At 43.0% G+C, this 20526-nt stretch overlaps 2 protein-coding genes across 3 annotated transcripts in view; one reads left to right on the forward strand and one right to left on the reverse strand.

Annotated features, from left to right (window-relative positions):
• The window catches only part of LOC127419518 (formin-like protein 3), a 489255-nt gene extending 476696 nt beyond the window's left edge, over positions 1-12559 (forward strand). The window contains exon 28 of the transcript XR_007893684.1: positions 12075-12559. The gene's annotated coding sequence lies outside the window, so the exon portion shown is untranslated. The remainder of the gene's footprint in view (positions 1-12074) is intronic.
• LOC127419522 (adenosine deaminase-like) overlaps positions 1-20526 on the reverse strand; it is a 36490-nt gene that overhangs the window by 5862 nt on the left and 10102 nt on the right. For both annotated transcript variants that reach the window (XM_051660984.1, XM_051660985.1), the window contains 4 exons: positions 19931-20053; positions 17740-17883; positions 15324-15439; positions 11258-11382 (listed from right to left, as the gene is read on the reverse strand). In XM_051660984.1, coding sequence (XP_051516944.1) covers positions 11258-11382; positions 15324-15439; positions 17740-17883; positions 19931-20053 — 508 coding nt within the window. The remainder of the gene's footprint in view (positions 1-11257; positions 11383-15323; positions 15440-17739; positions 17884-19930; positions 20054-20526) is intronic.

Below are 20526 nucleotides of genomic sequence, written 5' to 3' on the forward strand. Positions count from 1 at the left end.
CAAGGTTATTTGTAAACTAAAATTAAATAAAAACTAAATATACAGGAAAACTAAACTGAAACTACAAAACAAAATAAAAAACAAAGAAAAAAATTATCATTAAATAAAATTAAATGACAACTATACTGAAAAACTAAACTAGAACTACAAAACAAAACAAGAAAAAAAGACAAAACCAAAAAACAAAATAACATTAGCATCTCTACCATCTAACATCCAACAAAGTTATTGTCATTAACTAAAATGAAATAAAATCTAAATAAACTGAAAAAAAAAAAAAATTGAACAAAACAAGAATACACAAAAACAAAACACATTAGCATCCTGCCATCTAGCATCCAAAAAGGTTATCAAAACTAAAATTGAATAAATACTGAATATACTGGAAAAACAAAACAAACAATTTAGCATCTCTACCATCTAGCATCCAACAAGGTTATTATCATTAAATTAATGCCTCTTACGTGGTGAGCCCTATGCAATCACGCCTAACAGGCTGCTGCACCAGGGAAGCCCTGCCCCTTTTCTTATATAATCAGTAGCACTGGCCCAAAATGGCATATGTTCCCCTTCTGTCACTCACTCGATGTTGTGTCGATGTAGTGACACTAGGGGTCGCTCTTGAGAGCCCCGAACACCTCAGATCTTTGAGAAAAGGCCTCCCCCGGACATACGGGTATAAAATGAGCTGGCTCGCAACCACTCATTCAGATTTTTTCTTTGGAGCCGAGCGGTTGTACTATCAGCGAGCTGAATACTACTGCTGTTGCATTAACCTCTTAAGAAGCGTATGCTGTTGGATATACGGTGCATTTCCAGCGGCTTTCTCTCCTTCTGCACGACGAGTGCAGATTTTGCCCCTGGGCGCTTCGACAGCACTAAAAGAGTGTATATTCCTGCTAAAGAGTATATTTTCTCTATTAGAGCACACACATTGACGTTGAATGTCTTTTTAAAGACGCGTCTTTATAAAGATGCCTTTCCGTCTTTGTGTGATTCCTGGAAGAGGTCGCTATCGCTCCGCTTCCGACGGCCATGGGTGCTGCCTCGCATGTCTGGGCAGCGATCACACTGAGGCAGCGTTCGTGTATGGTTCATGTTCTCATTGCGAGAATATGACCATGGCAATGTTGCGGTCGCAGCTTTCCTTCTTCCGGGGGAAAGCCACTCTAGCTGCCCCCCACACCTCGCCTTTTACATCCGGGTACGAGGCTGGCCCGTCTGGTGCTGGAGGTGATTTAGGGGCTTTAACGGCCACGGCTCCGCCGGGTAAATCCCCGCGGACCTCCCATTCTCCCACCTGTGACTTAAACGCCGCGAACGCAGGCCTTTGTGCGTCCGGTCGCACCACACTCACACCCACGGCCAGGTGGTTGTGACGGATTACGAGGACGGTCAAAAAGTCCCTCCTTCCCCGTCGCCGACCCCCCCCCCCAATATGGAGCTAGGTAAGTGCTTCAAGGGTCCCCTCGGTGCAGCCACGAGTTTGAGACGAAGTGAGGCTCCTCGACGTGGCATCCCCTGCTCCCTCCTGCCACGAGGCCCCACCCACAGGTACGTTAAACGCGATCATCCCTTTAGTGCCCCTCGCCCGGAGCTTGGACGCATGGCTAGCGCTTTCCAACCCGTCGCAGTGGTTGGCCAGGACCATCCGACTCAGCTACGTGATTCAGTTTGCCAGGCACCCACCCTGGTTCAGCGGTGTCTGCTTCACTTCAGTGAGGGGCGAGAACGCCGCCACCTTGCGTGCAGAGATCGAGACCCTTCTGTGCAAGGGCGCGATAGAGCCTATCCCTCCAGCCGAGATGAAGAAAGGGTTTTACAGCACTTACTTCATCGTACCAAAGAAAGGCGGTGGGTTGTGGCCAATCTTGGACCTGCAAGTTCTGAACCGGGCCTTGCACAGACTCCTGTTCAATATGCTGATGCCAAAGCACATTTTAACGTGTGTCCGGCTTCAAGATTGGTTTGCGGCAGAAGACCTGAAGGACGCATACTTTCATGTCTTGGTTCTACCTCGACACATACCCTTCCTACAGTTTGCTTTCAACGGCCGGGCATATCAGTACAAGGTCCTCCCCTTCGGCCTGTCCCTGTCCCCTCGCATCTTCACGAAAGTCGCAGAGGCAGCTCTTGCCCCGTTAAGGGAAGTAGGTGTCCGCATACTCAACTACCTTGATGACTGGCTGATTCTAGCTCAATCTCGTGAGTTGCTATGCGCACATAGGGACCTCATGCTCAGGCACCTCAGCCGGCTAGGGCTTCGGGTCAACTGGGAAAAGAGCAATCTCTCCCCGGTTCAGAGCATCTCTTTTCTCGGCATGGAGTTAGACTCAGTCTCGATGATAGCGCGCCTCATGAGCGAAGTCATTCAAGCAGAGAACAGCGGTTCCTCTGAAACACTTTCAGAGGCTCCTGGGGCATATGGCATCCTCGGCGCTGGTCACGCCACTAGGGTTGATGCATATGAGACCGCTTCAGCACTGGCTTCAGACTCGAGTCCCGAGATGGGCATGGCGCCACAGCACACATCGCGTGGCCATCATGCCGATCTGCCGCCACTTGTTCAGCCCTTGGACAGACCTTGCATTTCTATGGGCAGGAGTTTCCCTACAGCAAGTGTCCAGGTGCATCGTTATCACGACAGATGCCTCCAAGCGAGGCTGGGGCACAGTGTGCAACGGGCAAGCAGCCGCTGGCTCCTGGACAGGACCGCGACTGTGTTGGCATATCAACTGCCTCGAGTTGCTGGCAGTATTGCTTGCCCTGCAGAGGCTTTTGCCGTTGATCCGGGGCAAGCACGTGTTTAGATAGCCAACACAGCGACAGTAGCGTATATAAATTGCCAAGGCGCCTTACGCTCATGTCGCATGTCGCAACTCGCCCGCCGTCTCCTCCTATGGAATCAGTGGCGACTGAGGTCGCTGCGGGCCACTCACACCTGTGCAACCTCAACGCCACAGTGGACGCACTGTCGTGGCAGGTGACACTCAGGGGAGAGTGGAGACTCCACCCCCATGTGGTCCAGCTGATTTGGAGTCGGTTCGGCAAAGCACAAATAGACCTATTAGCCTCCAGACGCGTTGGCACACAGCTGGCCCAGGGGGCTGCGCAAGTATGCGTTCCCCCCAGTGACCCTACTTGCACAGACCCTGTGCAAGGTCAGGGAGGACGAGGAGCAGGTCACCCTCGTGGCCCCATATTGGCCCACTCAGACTTGGTTCTCAGACCTCACGCTCCTGGCAACAGCCCCTCCCTGGCGAATTCCCCTGAGGAAGGACCTTCTTTCTCAGGGACGGGGCACCATCTGGTACCCACGCCCAGACCTCTGGAACCTCCACGTCTGGCCCTTGGATGGGATGCGGAAGACCTAAGTGGCCTACCACCAGCAGTGGTAGACACGATCACTCAGGCCAGAGCTCCCTCCACGAGGCAGCTTTATACCCTGAAGTGGCGTCGGTTCGCGAATTGGTGTTCTTCCCGAGCTGAAGACCCTCAGAGATGTGCAGTCGGGTCAGTGCTTTCCTTCCTGCAGGAGAGACTGGAGGAACGGCTGTCCCCCTCCACCTTGAAGGTATATGTGGCCGCCATAGCAGCACACCACGATACAGTGGATGGTAAGTCCTTAGGGAAGCACGACCTGATCATCAGGTTCCTGAGAGGTGCCCGGAGGCTGAATCCTCCTAGGCCACGCTTGTTCCCCTCATGGGGTCTCTCCATGATCCTCCTGGGCCTACGCAGAGCCCCCTTTGAGCCGCTAGAGTCAGCCGAGTTGAAAGCCCTCTCCTTGAAGACGGCCCTCCTGATTGTGCTCACCTCCATCAAGAGGGTCGGGGACCTGCAAGCGTTCTCTGTCAGCGATACCTGCCTGGAGTTCGGGTGACTCTCATGTAATCCTGAGACCCCGGCCAGGCTATGTGCACAACCCCCTTCAGGGATCAGGTGGTGAACCTGCAAGCGCTGCCCCAGGAGGAGGAAGACCTCTGAGCAGCTCTTTATCTGCTTTGGCAGACAGCGGAAAGGGAACGCTGTCTCCAAACAGAGGTTTGCCCACTGGATCGTGGATGCCATTGCTATGGCATTCCAGGCCCAGGCCGTGCCCACCTCTTCGGGAATACGAGCACACACCACAAGGAGTCTGGCATCCTCATGGGCACTGGCCCATGGCACCTCTCTAGCAGACATCTGCAGGGCAGTGGGCTGGGCGACACGCAATACCTTCGCGAGATTTTACAATCTCTGGGTTGAGCCAGTTTCGTCCCGTGTTCTGTCAGGTACGAACAGGTAAGTTCGGGAATACGGACAGCTGGCCGGGTGTATCGCTTACGTATAGCGCCTTTCCCCTCCAAAGAGGCGAAGATGTGCGCTTCTTTTTGCCCATGCGAGTTCACGAACCCGTGAATCCTGGATGTCCTTCCTCCCTAGCCCTGTGGCTCGCGAATTCAGCAGAGGAATTCACAGCCGGAACCAGTATGTGTGCTAATATGCCCTTACTGAGGTAGGTGCTCCACAGGTGCCGGTTACTCCAGTAACCCCCGTGATGTACTTTCCACAGTACGGTCTCCCTGTCAGCAGACCTGCATCTCCCTTCAACAGAGCCCTCTCTGTCCTGGTCGCCGTGTTTGTAGAGCTCCTCCCCTTTCAGGCAGGACCTACCACTGCGCCTCTTCCATGTGCGGCTCTGAGCCCACATGACGTGCTTGCCACATGTTACCTCCCTTCCAGGCAGGATGTGGTCTCTGCGGGGTCTTTTCCCCCTGAAAGAACAGGATAAAAACACCTTCCCCAGCACATATATTGAGCGTTAAAATGGCCCCAGCCGAATAACTGAATACTCTGTGGAGAGAAAACATAGAGAGAAAAGGCCACAGTTGGTGCAGCCTGCTTCCATACTAGATATGTCTCTCCCCCCCCCCAGGGATGTGGGTAACTATACTACGTTTTTGGGGTGTTGGGGGAGGCTCCGTGCAGACCGGTGCTACTATGCACGCAGCAGCTTGCTTGCACCTGCACCGGCAGTCCACGCAACACGGTTCAGCTAGATGTGCCGTTTCGTATAGGGACCCCTAGTGTCACTACATCGACACAACGTCGAGTGAGTGAAAGACCGGGACCCTGTCTCGGCTCCTCAGCACAAAACCTGAATGAGTGGTTGCGAGCCAGCTCCTTTTATACCCGTATGTCTGGGGGAGTGGCATGCAAATTCCACTCGCCAATTCTCATTGGCCTTTTCTCAAAGATCTGAGGTGTTCGGGGCTCTCAAGAGCGACCCTTAGTGTCACTACATTGACACAACGTCTCGTTCCCTCCATCAGGGAATGGAGGTTACGACAGAAACCGAGACATTACAGCTCTTCCAAGCAGATGAATAATGGGCCCTTTGGTGAGATGTCTCACTCATCTCCCTCAGAGAACTGGGGTTACAACCATAACCTAAAGTTCTCTTTCAGTCAACTTGTTCGACATCTCACTATGGGATATAGATTACACCCATTTATTCAGTCATCAGAACAGGCCTACATTCAGGGCACCTGGACTAATTAGGGTCTATCCATCCCTCTTTTTCTTTTTTTTAAGACTGTGCCTCCAGCACAACTTGTGTTAAAGCAGATCTTGTGATATATTAGCTGCCGCACAAACATCCTCAATGGAGATTCCCTTGAATAAAGCCCAAGAAGCAGCCATTCCTCTTGTAGAATGGGCTCTCAGGCTTCCTGATAACAACTGTCCCTTCACTGAATAAGCCAACATAATGGCTTCCACTATCCAGTGAGAGAGTCCTTGTTTCGATAGTGCCTTATCCCTCACTGGGTTTGCGAAGCACACAAAGAGATTTTCAGATCGTCTAAAGCTCTGAGTCTTATTCAGATATATTTGTAATGCCCTCACTGGATATAAGTGATGCAATTATCTTTGTTTGATGAACCAAACGGAGGAGGGTAGAACGCTTGAATTTCTGTTTCCGTACATGAATAGCCAGGTTTAATCACCTTAGGCACAAACGCCAGGTTTGGGTGAACCTGATACATTCAAGGTTAACTGAAAATGCGTGCAACTCACCGACATGCTTCATAGTGGTCAGAGCAAGCAAAAAATAGAATTGTCTTATATGAGACAATCTTTATATTTGGTTCCTCCAATGGTTCAAATGCAGCTTCCCCAAATGCTTCTAAAACCAAAGATAAATCCCACGATGGGTTTAACGACTGGCCGAAGAGGGTGCACACCTTTCATAAATCTGCATATGACAGGATGTGTACCTGCTGTCTTGTCATTAAACCCTACACGACAAGATGAAATAGCTGCCAGGTAGACCATAAAGGTAGAGAATGCCTTTCCCTCATTCAGCATCTCTTGAAGAAAAGTAAGAATGTCTGGTTCTGAGGAAAGAAATGGCACTATTTGTTTCTCCTGACACCATACTTCGAATCTCCTCCAATTTATCTCGTACAGAGAACTAGTGGATCCTGTTCTAGCACTCTGAATAGTAAAAATCACATTCTGGGGCAGGACAAGAGCATTCAGGTAAGATCTCTCACAGGCCAAACCCAGAGATTCCACCTCTGTGGATGTGGATGAAAGATCATCCCTCTTGCTAGAGAAAGGAGGTCTCTGTGCTGAGGAAGGTGCCATGGGTCCGAATATAGCAGCTGAATTATTTCTGCTATAACGAAGCAATTAAAAGTACCATCCCCATCTGTGATCTGATTCTGGACAGAGTGGGGAGGATAAGACTGGCTGGCAGAAAAGCATACAGCAGGATCTCAGCCAGGGATGCACCAGTGCATCTACCCCTAATGGAACATCCTGTTCCTTCAGTGAGAAGAACAGCAGACAATGCACATTTTCCCTTGAGGCAAACAGATCTACTTCCTCCTGGCCATATCTGTCCCATATCTGCTGTACCACGTCTGCGTGGAGCCTCCATTCTCCTGGGTGAGGGTTTCCCCTTGACAACAGATCCGCCCCGATATTCAACAGGCCTGGAACATGTGTTGTTCTGAGACAATATTCTCAAAAGGGCATGTAGATGCCTCAAGCGAGTGCCACCCTGCCTGTTTATATATACAACTACTGTCGTGTTGTCTGATCTGATCGACACATGCCTTGTATGTCTGAGGGCCAAGGACACTGCGAGGAGCTCCAGACAGTTTATGTGCATCAGTCTGGCTGGCCTCCCCCATATTACATTCACAGGACGTCCCTCCATGACCGCTCCCCAGCCATGGGAGGATGCATCGGTAGTGACAACTTTGCGATCTGATATCACGGCCATTGTCACCCCCTCCTTAAGAAGGTTATTGACTTGCCAGACACGCAGTGCACTGAGACACTGGGCTGATAAACGCATCCTCGTGCGTAGAGGGATTCAATTTCAGATAAGTCACACATCTCTGAAAATCCCTCATGAACAACAGTCCCAATGGCACTACTGCTATAACAGATGCCATAAGACCTAACAGTCTCAGACACAGGTGACCCACACAGTTCCACAGATTTACACTTCTCTGTTCGGACAGGGATGCCCGTTAAGTTACAGAGTTTAGATTCAACCCCAGGAACACAATCAATTGTGCCAGAGTTAACAAGCTCTTCTTCTGGTTCATCACGAAACCCAGATGTGCCAATATGGTTGTTGTATGCACTTCTGCCATTTCTCTTGACCTGGCACAAATTAACCAATCGTCGAGATAGGCTAGAATGATCATGCCTTGTTGTCTTAGTGTTAGGGCTGCTTCCACAATTAAAAAAAAATAATTTTCTCCCCAATTTGGAATGCCCAATTCCCAATGCGCACTAAGTCCTCATGGTGGCATAGTGACTCGCCTCAATCCGGGTGGTGGAGAACAAATCTCAGTTGCCTCTGCATCTGAGACGTCAATCTGCGCATCTTATCACATGGCTTGTTGAGCGTGTTACCACGGAGACATAGCGCGTATAGAGGCTTCACGCTATTCTCCACGGCATCCACGCACAACTCATCACATGCCCCACCAAGAGCAAGAACCAAATTATAGCAACCACAAGGAGGTTACCCCATGTGACTCTACCCTCCCTAGCAACCGGGCCAATTTGGTTGCTTTGGGGATCTGGCTGGAGTCACTCAGCATGCCCTGGATTTGAACTCACGACTCCAGGGGTGGTAGTCAGTGTCTTTACTCGCTGAGCTACCCAGGCCCCCGCTTCCACACATTTTGTAAAAATGCGGGGTGCTAGAGGAAGGCCAAATGGAAGAACTTTAAACTCGTAAGTTGTGTCTTTGAATGCAAACCTCAGAAATTGTCTGTGTTGGGGATGGATCTGGATGTGAAAATATGCATCCTTTAGATTGATTGAGGTAAACCAATCTTCCCTCTGTACAGAATGAAGCAGGGATTTGTGCATCAGCATTTTCAATCTGTATTTCCTCAGGTATTTGTTTAAAAATCTGAGGTCAAAGATGGGGCGGATAACATGAGAAAGTATCAGCTGATAAAACCTTTCTGTGTTTCCTCTGTCGGTACTACAATTGCCTTTTTGAGGAGAAGAGAATTTATTTCTTCTCTCAAAATTTTAGCATTTTCCCTCTGAACATTTGACTGCTTTATTTCCAAGAAATGCGGGGGTTTTCTCGTGAATTGCAGACTGTACCCCTTTTGTATCGTGTTTAAAACCCACTGGGAGTCTGTAATCTTAGCCCAGTTGTGCATATGGGCTGATAAATTCCTTAGCTCGCTCATTCGTGGTCTTAGAGAGACCTATAGTGTTGATACTTGGGAATACGCAGGGTTTTCACCCATATTTTGGGGGTTGTAGATGGATTTTCATACAAAACTTTTTTTACAGGGTGCTTGTATATAAAGGTATTGTGAGGGAATTTCATGGGAAGGATGAAAGAATTGTCTGGATTCAGAGAGGGGATTATGCATGAGGCCACAGGGTGATTGTGTGTGGAAACACTCTGTTTTATTTGACTTATCAGCACAGGGGAAATGAGTGTGTCACAGTGTTTTGTGACTTTTTCTGACCAACCCCGTGGTTTGTGCGGAGATTGATGCATAATTCTGTATCTCAGCATTTCTCTCTGGGGGATTTGCAGAGGCAAACTGAGGTAAACATCGGAGCATACTAAACCGTATGCTTCTTTCTTCTACCCCCTGCCGGAGGAGGGGGAGGGCCCAAAGCAACATGAGCAAAAGACTTTCACTGCCAGGAAGAAGGTTGTTTTCCCTGATTATGAGGAACCCTTTACCGAGAGGATGCGTTAGCCCTTCTCGGTCACTGCCACAAAGTTTGTCCTCTCACCAGCCCCGCCTGGGTAAAGGCAGGATGGTGAGTTACCTGTTCCTGCATCGGCATGGGAGCTCTGTGGGGCACGAATGTCCTGAAAGCCTCATGTTCCTTCCTTTTCACTTCGAACCGCTGTTGCATTGCAGCCACAGCCAGTCCAAACAGGCCCTTAGGGTCCACTGGATGATCGAGAAAATGTCCTTTATCTTTTTTGGCCATTGTGGACAAATTCAGCCATAGACTTCTCTGGCCCACCACCGCCAAACCCAGAGTTCTTCCTGTGGACTGAGCCAGGCAGCATGAAATAAGGTCCGTTACTGTGGATCTTTGAGGCAGCTTGGGAGTGATTGTGGATAAACCGAACGCCGATCGAGGATCAAGATGGCCAGCCAAAGACGCTTCCATTGGCGGCATGTGAGACCAGACCCTCTCCTTCATGCCTGCCATTTCTAGCGAGGAGAAGCCATACACCGGGACTCTAGATGAAAGTGGTCTCTCCTAATACTTCATCAGATCCTCCATGCAGTCCTGGAAAGGTGGAAGTGTCTGATGCGCTACCGGGGTGGTAAGGAGGAAGACTTTCCCATCTAGTCTTGAGCATTTTGCGGTGAGGAGAGCCGTTGGCCAGTCGACACCCAGTCTAATCGAAGCCCGTCGGCAAACAACATGCAGAGTTGCATACCCTGCTGCTGACAGTTGTTCCTCTGATCCTGTAAGGTATCCAGGTGAATCTGCTCGGGAGACAAACGGATCCTCCTCGCCGTCGCCATCATCCTCATTTGACAGCCCTCCCGAAGCGTAGATGGAAACTGAATTATCATCCGGTAGGATTTTTGGGAATGGTTAGACCTCCATTTTGAAGATGACCGACTCCTCAAGCTCGTCTGATGGAGTAAGCTGGTCAGCCCAACTCGACTTTGGATGTGAGGTTTCCGTCACTTCAGTGGACATGGTCATGTCCCCTCCTTGTAACTGATCATGACACACATCCTGCACGAACACCGCTTTCCTGCACAGTACTCCAGGAGTTTACTGCACTGTGTGCAGGAGACCAGTGTCCATAATGCTGCGAGGGCATGCTCTAGGCCCAGACACGCTGGACACATAATGTGTGGAACTCTGGCTGACATAGAAAATCCACACACTCCAGGACAAAAGTGAGACAGTGGTTTGGTCTTGCCAGACTTATTGGGAGAAGCCATCTTCAACTGGTAAATTGAGATTTCTTATTTAAATTTATATTGCTTGTAAAGCATTTTCCGATTTATTCAGTACAACTCTTGTTCTACTTGGCTTGATGTCCTACAACAAGTGGTAGCTCGTCTATGGACATTTAAATCTAATCAACACTAGATGCACTGAAAAAGGGATCGTAGCTTGGATGCTGCGAGTGAAGAGATGTAGGATGCCATTTTGGGCTAGTGCTACTGATTATATAGGAAAGGGGCGGGGCTTTCCTGGTGCACTGGCCAGCAGCCTGTTGGGCGTGACTGCATAGGGCTTCATGGATGACCACTCAAGAGGTGTGTCCCATAATGAGTTGTCAAATGAGTCGACTGAAAGAGAACTGCATGCATAAAGCTATTCAAATAGTCCTGGCCAAAGTTCATTTGTTCCATAGGAAATGGCTTGTTAATATAAATAACTATGACCTAAGAAAGGAAGAAGACCTTTGACAAAACTATTTAGGTTGATAAGACATGCAATTATTATATACATATTTTTTTTTTAGATTCTACGAATTCTGTGCAGGCACAGTAGTTTCATAACAGGCCTAATAAAGATGGGTTGAACTTTCACAGAGTTATCTAATGAAAGCAATGCAGCTATAGAAATCAGTAAACATTTTAAATAATGTTAAATGTGTAATTTTACCATACAGCTCTCTATAATAGGTTTGCAGTAGTTTTTACAGTAGTTTAGTTTTTCATAACAATTACCCTGCAATCATATGCATGAGTGGAGTATACAGTAAGTGACTTTTTACCTCAAATGCTTTCTTGTGTCCTGGACATGCCTCACAGTTCATTGATTCATCTCCAGCTAGATCTACAGCCACGACTCCCTCATTGCTATACTTCTTACATAGCTCGACCACTTCCATAGACCAATCTGCACAGACAATGCAAAACACATGGTGACATTAAAGCATTAGATGACAACAGTCATTAATTTGGGTGTCAGTTACATCTCTGTATCTCATATACTGTATGTTGAATATAATACAAAACAGAGATACATATAGAAAACAACCAATACCAGTAACCAGTAATTATTGTTATCATATGGCCAGTGCTGTTACTATCAGGGTTGGGAGGGTTACTTCTGAAATGTATTCCACTAAAGATTACAGAATACATGCTGTAAAATGTAATTTGTAATGTATTTCGTTAGATTACTCAAGGTCAGTAATGTATTCTAAATACTTTGGATTACTTCTTCAGCACTGGTAGATTTTTTCACTTGTTTTGAATATAAAAACTGCCAGTACATCAAGACAAAATACATGTTAAAAATACATTCTCTGAAAAACCTAAATATCTTATGCAGTGTTCTTTCTAAAACAAGATCAATCTAATTGATCTTGTTTTAAGGATTTTTAGATATTTTTACAGGAAAACAATACAAAAATTATTATCAAGAATATGATTTTTGCCCTAATATCAAAGGTCTTACTAGAAAAAATAAATTATGATCCAACGTGAATTTTCTTGATAAAAACATATGATCGTGCCTGGTAACGTGCATTTAAAATGGCTAAAAATAGCATTTTAGGTTAGTGTAAAGCTGACAATTTACACAAGGTTTATTTCTATTTCTTCTGCTCCAAACTTACTTCAAACTTACTTCTCTGTCTGCTCGTATGAATGTAACACTTCATAAGAAAGTGTTTTACCGCTGTTCAAATGCACTTTGGATCACATCATTTATATGTATAAATGTTTTCCATCTGAAAAGACTAAATATTAAATGAAACAAATGACAATAAAATGCAAAGTAATCTCTTCAGTAATCAAAATACTTTTTAATGTAACTGTATTCTAATTACCAATGATTTAAATTGTAACTGTAGTGGAATACAGTTACTTATATTTTGTATTTTAAATACGTATTCCCGTTACTTGCATTTCGTTACTCCCCAACCCTGGTTACTATACACCATTTTACATGCTTGAAGTGAAATCAGGCATTGAAACCATAATGTACAGTGTAAAAAAAAACCCAATATTGGCTGATTTTGATATGGTCACTAATCATGCATTGTTAATAGTAAATGTATCAAGTGTATCATACCATGTTACTTAAATCTTTAAAAACAAACTTGTATGTATGTATACATACAGTATATATATATATATAAGGTGAACCCACGCTTCATGTAGCACTTGCCATAGATGTGGCTGTTTTGTTGGGTACTTCTCACGCACCTTACAGTCTAGCTGATCCCACAAAAGCTCAATGGGGTTAAGATTCATAACACTCTTTTCCAATTATCTGTTGTAAAATGTCTGTGTTTCTTTGACCACTCTAACCTTTTCTTTTTGCTTTTCTGTTTCAAAAGTGGCTTTTTCTTTGCAATTCTTCCCATAAGGCCTGCACCCCTGAGTCTTCTCTTTACTGTTGTACATGAAACTGGTGTTGAGCGGGTAGAATTCAATGAAGCTGTCAGCTGAGGACATGTGATGAGTCTATTTCTCAAACTAGAGACTCTGATGTACTTATCCTCTTGTTTAGTTGTAGATCTGGCCTTCCACATCTCTTTCTGTCCTTGTTAGAGCCAGTTGTCCTTTGTCTTTGAAGACTATAGTGTACATCTTTGTATGAAATCTTCAGTTTTTTGGCAATTTCAAGCATTGTATTGCCTTCATTCCTCAAAACGATGATTGACTGACAAGTTTCTAGAGAAAGCTGTTTCTTTTTTCCATTTTTGACCTAATATTGACCTTAAAACATTCTATTGCATACTGTGGCAACTCAAGAACAAACACAAAGACATTGTTAAGCTTCATTTAATGAACCAAATAGCTTTCAGCTGTGTTTGATATAATGGCAAGTGATTTTCTAGTACCAATGTAGCGATTTAGCATGATTACTCAAGGATAATGTGTTGGAGTGATGGCTGCTGGAAATGGCGCCTGTCTAGATTTGATCAAAAATGACTTTTTTTAAATAGTGATGATGCTGTTTTTTTACATCAGTAATGTCCTGACTATACTTTGTGATCAGTTAAATGCCACTTTGGTGAATTAAAGTACCAATTTCCTTCCTAAACAGCAAAATCTGTACATTATTCCAAACATTTGGCCGCCAGTGTATATAGTAGAGTACGACCGATAGTGGATTTTGCCGATACGATAAGGTGGTGGAAAAGATTAATAACCGATTAATCAGCCAATAGTTTTTTTAAATCGATTTCTAATTTTTTTTTAATAAAATCTCACAAGTAGTTTATTATGCAACTAAAATCCCAATAATAACCAGAGAAACAAAGATTTGGTACATAACGCTGGACTTTTAACTATAAACAAGCCGGAAACACACCAGGGACTCTCATTTTGAAATGAGAGACTTGGCTCCATTACAGTGCTCAGTGTGCAAGTATTTACTAAATGTAGCTTTTTATAGCCTATATTTTCACCAGATGAAGAGTTTTTTATGTACTGTATACAAAGTAACATTTTGTTTTTCTCAAGATGATAGATCTGTGGGTGACTGCTATTACCTCCTACATGCCAAATACATTGTGTTTCCAAGAGGGTGATTCTCACAAAACATGTAAAGAAAATGTCCTGGACTTAAAATCCAATGAAACAAATAATAAATAATTTTTTGCATATAGACATTGAATGATTTTTAGGGCCATTAAGACTTTTTACATTGTGACATTATTTTCTTGAAATAAAAAAATTATATATTAATTAAACTGTAAAATTTTTATAAATCTTAGTAATATTCAGTTAACTCATTGTCCAACAGCAACTTTTTTCCTGGAATAAGGCAAATAATTACTGTGTTGTGGTAATGAGAATAATCATTGAAAACAATGGCAATAGTAAAAGTAAAATATCCGAATGTGTTAAATTTGGGAGTAAAATGTGCTTAAGTGTCCAGTGTAGATATTCCAAGTGTCATATTTTTTGTATTGATTTGAGGTTAAATATAACCAGGAACAGTTACTGAAATGGAACCTTGTTTACAAAACCTATTGCAAAATGAGCACCAAAGCTTGCACTATCTAGTTAGCATTTCTAAACAACCAATCTTTTTTGAATTTATGACACACTACATAGCCAAAAGTATGTCGCCACCAGAACACCACACTTTGCTTTTTGGACATTTAATTTCAAAACCATTTGTATCCCTCCATCTCTTTGCTGCTATAATAGATTCTACTTTTCTGAGAAGGCTTTCCACAAGATATTGGAACTTGGCTGCAGGGATTTGCTTCCATTCACCACAGGAGCAGCAGTCTGGTCAGGCTGATGCTAGGCATGGTTCTTTTCTTTTCTCTTTTCTTCTCTTTATCTTCCATTCAGCTTCTTTGTGGACCTCGCTTTGTGTACAGGCGTATTGCCACACTGGGACAAAAAGGGCCCACCCATTCTGTTTCCACAAATTTGGAGGCACATAATTAGCTAGAATGTCATTTTATGGCTTAGAATTAAGTTTTTTCTTCACTGGAATTAGTGGAATCCCTGCTGAAAAAACCAGCATAGTTGTGTTTTAGGTGCTGGTCACCAACATGGGATGCTAGTGTGTTGGTGTCCCTAGCACGCTTCTTATCTAGCTTGAACATCTTGGGTATGGTCCACCAGCATAAACTAGTCTGGACCAGCATGGAAATTCATTGCCAAACCCATTAATTACAAGGGAATGTCCACAAACTACTGGACATGTATTTTAGGAGGCGGCTGTTTTGAGTGCCAAGATGATTAAACACCTTTGAGCATGAGCAGAGAGCAGCAGTGGATTAATGGTTTTAACCTCAAGGATGACATAAGGCGTGGCTTCACACAGCACACACTGTGGGAGTGGGGGTGTGAGTGCATTACTTGGCATGTGACGCATGCAGCACAGAATGGACCTGGCTTTGATTTTGAAGGCTTTCTCCCCCTCGCTAAAGCCCTGATTAACCAGGCGAACCACATCCTCTGGAGTGACGTCCCCTCTGGGAGGAAGAGGAGAGGACAGTAAGAACAAGCCCAGAGCTGCATTATTATGAATGAGCAAACTCAGTTGACAATGATAAAGGTGAACTCACACATTTTTTTCATTAAAAACATTTCACGCCAAAAGAAATGAATAGTAATAGTATTTGCCTATAATAATAGATAAATAACTACAATCCCATGAAGTTTAGCACAATTATATCAAAATATATATAAATATATAAGTATTCTGAGAGTGTAGGAAAACCGACTTGACTCTCTATGTGCAGTACGTCATAGGAGTGGGAGGTCATGGCAGAGCTCTTTGATTTTCCACCTTTGGATTATTAGTAGTGTAGTCCTTAATAGGTTAGTTCACCCAAAAAAGAAAATCATCTCATCTTTTACTCACCCTCATGCTATTCTAGATGTGTATGACTTTCTTTCATCTGCTGAACACAAACAAAGGTTTTTAGAAGAATTTCTCAGCTCTGTAGGTCCATACAAATTAAGTTAATGGGTGGCAAAATTTTGAAGCTCCAAAATCCACATAAGTGCAACATAAAAGTACTCCAGACGACTCTGGTGTTTAAATCCATACCTTCAGAAGCAATATGATAGGTGTAGGTGAGAAACATGAGGGGATGGGGGCGTGGTCGTGAGTCTGTCTGCAGGAAAGGGAGAGCGGTAAGGCTCATCACCTGAGTTGTAATTATCTCTAACACCTGTCTCTTGTTATAGTGATGGAGGAGGGAGACTTAAAGGCTACCAGCTCACCAGAGAAGAGGAGAGAGGGAGAGAGTGTATGAGCTTGATGCTTACTTATGATCTGACTTTGTGTTCCACAAAAAGATTATTTGAGTTATCTGATTGAGTGTAAAGACTGCATTAAGTACCGTGAACCTGAGGTGAAAGGAAATAAAAAAACCTTGCCTGCACTGCTTCGTTGCCTCCTGTCTCATCCATTGCCCAAAGGAACTTGTTACACAGATCAATATTTAAGTTTTTTTTTTTTTTTACTATAAATTCTCCTCCCTGCTCAGTCAATCTCCACTTCAATTTTAATTTCCCCTCCTTCTTTTTTTGGTGATTCACATTCTTCATGCATATCGCCCCCTACTGGACAGGGAGGAGAATTTATGATAAAAAAGGCTTAAACATTTATCTGTTTCTCACCCACACCTATCATATTGTGTCTGAAGATATTGATTTAACCACTGGAGTCATATGGATCACTTTTATAATCTTAATTTTTTGGGTAAACTATCCCTTTGAGTCTATAGAAAAATACATATGCACACATGTCCCGTGACTGAACCCAAAGAACCTGACTGAATGAACCAAGTGATACTATCTTTTACACACTTATAAAAAGAGCCACCCACAACTGGCACAAAACCTCAAAGGTCATGATACTTTTTCATGACTCAATAACAACGTCATGCTATGATACGTTTTAACAACTCACTAAGTCAGTAAGTTCATTATTATGTTTGATTTCCCTCTCTGGGTAAACATAATGCTAAAAAGTGCTAAATAAAAGTGCTATTTGAATGCAGCAACAAAGCATGTTTCCGGTGTACACCACATGACACTTTTATACTCCCTTTATGTGGATTTTGGAGCCTAAAAATGTTGGCACCCATTCACTTGCATTGTATGCACCTACAGAGCTGAAATACTTTTCTAAAAATCTTAATTTCTGTTCTGCAGAAGAAAGTAAGTCATACACATCTGGGATGACAAGAGGGTGAGTAAATGATGAAAGAATTTTCATTTTTGGGCGAACTATCCCTTTAACCTTGAATTCTGCAATTAAACAGGATTTTTGTTTAAATAAAAAAAAAGTTGAAATAATGCAGAATGATGGCTTTGACAGAGATGCATTGATTAACAACCTCAGAGCTCACAGTAAGTCTGTCTTTAAAAGTTTATAAGTTAACTAATATAATAAATAATAATTATAATTAATTAATAATTATTCCCTTATGAAAATAAAAATGACTTGGATTTTTACTTCCAGAACCAGACTGTTGCACTCTATTATCAGACACTTTTGCTCACAGAGCAAGTTACTCATGGCTGACTGCAAATAGCGGATTCTGAAATGTCATCGTTTAACTCTAGGTGTCAGTATAAGTCCAAGATTACTGCCATATTGGCCAGCGAAACTTTATTTAAAATTACTGAGTATACTTTTAAGAAACCATGGTGACACCAAAATGATATGGCAACATAAAAACAGACAATAAAATATATTTTCAAATATACTGTACACAGATGATTATCTCACATGATTACTGTACGAGAGTACACTCACTCTTTTTGGCCCCACGGTAGAGGATCCACTCCTTTGTTGGCCAGGAGCTGAGGGCTGTATCGTGCTTCAACATAGATCACTCCCTCTTTGGCCTTTGTCTCTACAAACTCATAAGCTATCCTCTTGATGGCCTCTCTGTCACCCCTGTGGATGGAACATGGAAGAGATAAGACACCATGACAACCCCACCCCCTACCCGAACAGCCCCTCGTGACCTTCAAGACATACAGAGTCCTTCGTTATCTTCAAGAAACATATCTCTTCTGTGACCATTTGATTCAAAATGTTTAATGCACTTTCTTATTGCCCTTTCTTTTAACTTTCTATACAAAACATTCTTAAAATGCTTTACTATGTCACATTTCCATCTCTAAGTAATTGTGAAATGTTGTATTAACGCAATTATCATGTTACCGCCTCCTTAGGATGATGTTTATGTATTCCTCATTTGAAAGTTGGGTCAATTAACTGGAACACTAAATTATTTAAAAATAAATTAAAAATGCAATTCACAAGAAACAGTTACTTACAGTAGATACACTTCTTCTATGATGAACATGTTTTAATTACTGATTTCAAAATCATTTTTATATTTTAAAATGTCATGTCTAAAGGGATGATCCCTTTAGACCCTCAAGGTGTGAAGTAAAAAAAAAAAGCACATTTTGTTCAGGTCTTAAGGAGTAACCCAGAGAAAACTTCTTGATATTATTGAATCAAATATTAATGATGTTTGTAAAAAAAAAAAGGAGCCTTCCTTTTGTTTTCCACAGAAGAACGTCAAATGGGTTTGGAACAACATGAGGGTGAGTAAATGATTACAGAATTTTCATTTTTGGGTGAACTATCACTTTGAGTCTATAGGAAAATACATATGCACACATGTCCCATGACTGAACCCGAAGGAACTGACTGAATGAACCAAGTGATACTATCTTTTACACACTTATGAAAAGAGCCACCGACAACTGGCACAAAACCTCAAAGGCCATGATACTTTTTAATGACTCAATAACAATGTCATGCTATGATACGTTTTAACAACTCACAAAGTCAGTAAGTTCATTATTATGTTTGATTTCCCTCTCTGGGTAAACACAATGCTAAAAAGTGCTAAATAAAAGTGCTATTTGAATGCAGCAGCAAAGCAGGTTTCCGGTGTACACCACATGACATGCATTGTGCCTGCCTACCGCATTAGACAATAAAGAGTCCAGTGGGTGCCAACAACAGCCAGTGAGTTCCTCATGTTGTTGTGGGGGAGGTGCATACTGCAAACAAGTCCCTTTTAAAGCTTCAGTGGATGAGAAGTTCATTTAAAATTAAGCATGTCAGCTTCCTGTCCACAAAACTGCTGGCTGTTTGTGAATCTGAGTGGACACGTGTGGAAAATACTACATTATCCAGACTGTTTTGAGGACAATGTGCATGGATGGGGCAAACAACAGAAAAGCCTATGCAGATGTATATGTCAGTTGCCACGGTGACGTACGCTTGAGCATACGTGTTTAATGCAACACACTTGTTTAATGTAATTGTAAACATCCTTGTGGTGAATAACGGTCTATACACAACAGTTACATTCAACAGTTTATACTGTTTTATCCCTTTTAAAGGGATAATTCACCGAAAAATGAAAATTCTGTTGTCATATACCTGTACCTGTATGACTTTTTTTATTCTGTTGAATACAAAAGAAGATTTTCAGCAGAATACATGACAGCTTCAGTCACCATTCACCCTCATTGTTTAGAAAAAAAGATGAAATGAAAGTCAGTGGCGACTGAGACTAACATTCTGAATAACATGTCCATTTGTGCTCCATGGAAGAAAGAGAGTTACAAAGGTTTGGAACAACATGAGAATGAGTAAATGATGACAGAATTTTCATTTTGGGGTGAATTATCCCTTTAATAATTTTATAGTCAAGACTCAAAATTCCACAAGACTATAAGTTGTCCCATTTGCCATTTTATTATTCAGATGGGTGCTGCTACTACTACTACCCAAAAGTCTATGCAGCATTACATCACCAAAGTGGGGACTCTGTACGGGTTGAAGGTGGCATTTGGGACAGGGCTATATTGGAAATCGTAACAATTGATAAGGCTTCCATGCAAGGTCTGCAAGCAAGAACACAACACATGTTTTGTGTAGAGTCAGCAGTTCTTATCTTTGCACAAGTACTTACGCAATGGCATGCATGAAGTGACTGAATTTGCCAAGGAATACTGAGAGCGTGGACGGCTCTTTCACTGTGCACAGGTCTCTCATTTCAGCCTCAGTGCTTTTAGGTAGAGTGATTCCTCGCCTCCTGAGACAGTGAGAGTAGAAAGCATGGGTTACAGAAACCATTGCATTGAAAAGCTCTCTATCCCTATTACAATATGTATTTACCTAAGTAGATTAGGTGCATGTTGTTAATTTGTTATTAATGAATTCCAAGCTTATCTGATAACTTCTTTGTAACACCTTACAAAAAGGTTCTATTCGTTAACATTAGTTAACATAAATAGTTAATATGACCTAACCAATAACAATAACATACAACACTTATTAATCTTGGTTAATGTTCATTTCAACATAACTCATGCATTTTTAATTGTATTTAATTTAATTGCATTTTAACAAATGGTATATGTTAATATTAGCTAACACACTTTGAACGAACATGAACCAACAAAGAACAATTGTATTTTCATAAATTAACATTAACCAAGCTTAATTAATGCTGTAAAAATATGAAAAGAATATTAATAAAAATTATGTATATACTGTATTTGAAAT

The sequence above is a fragment of the Myxocyprinus asiaticus genome, chromosome 28, assembly GCF_019703515.2.
Source record: "Myxocyprinus asiaticus isolate MX2 ecotype Aquarium Trade chromosome 28, UBuf_Myxa_2, whole genome shotgun sequence".
In the NCBI taxonomy this organism is placed as follows: domain Eukaryota; kingdom Metazoa; phylum Chordata; class Actinopteri; order Cypriniformes; family Catostomidae; genus Myxocyprinus; species Myxocyprinus asiaticus.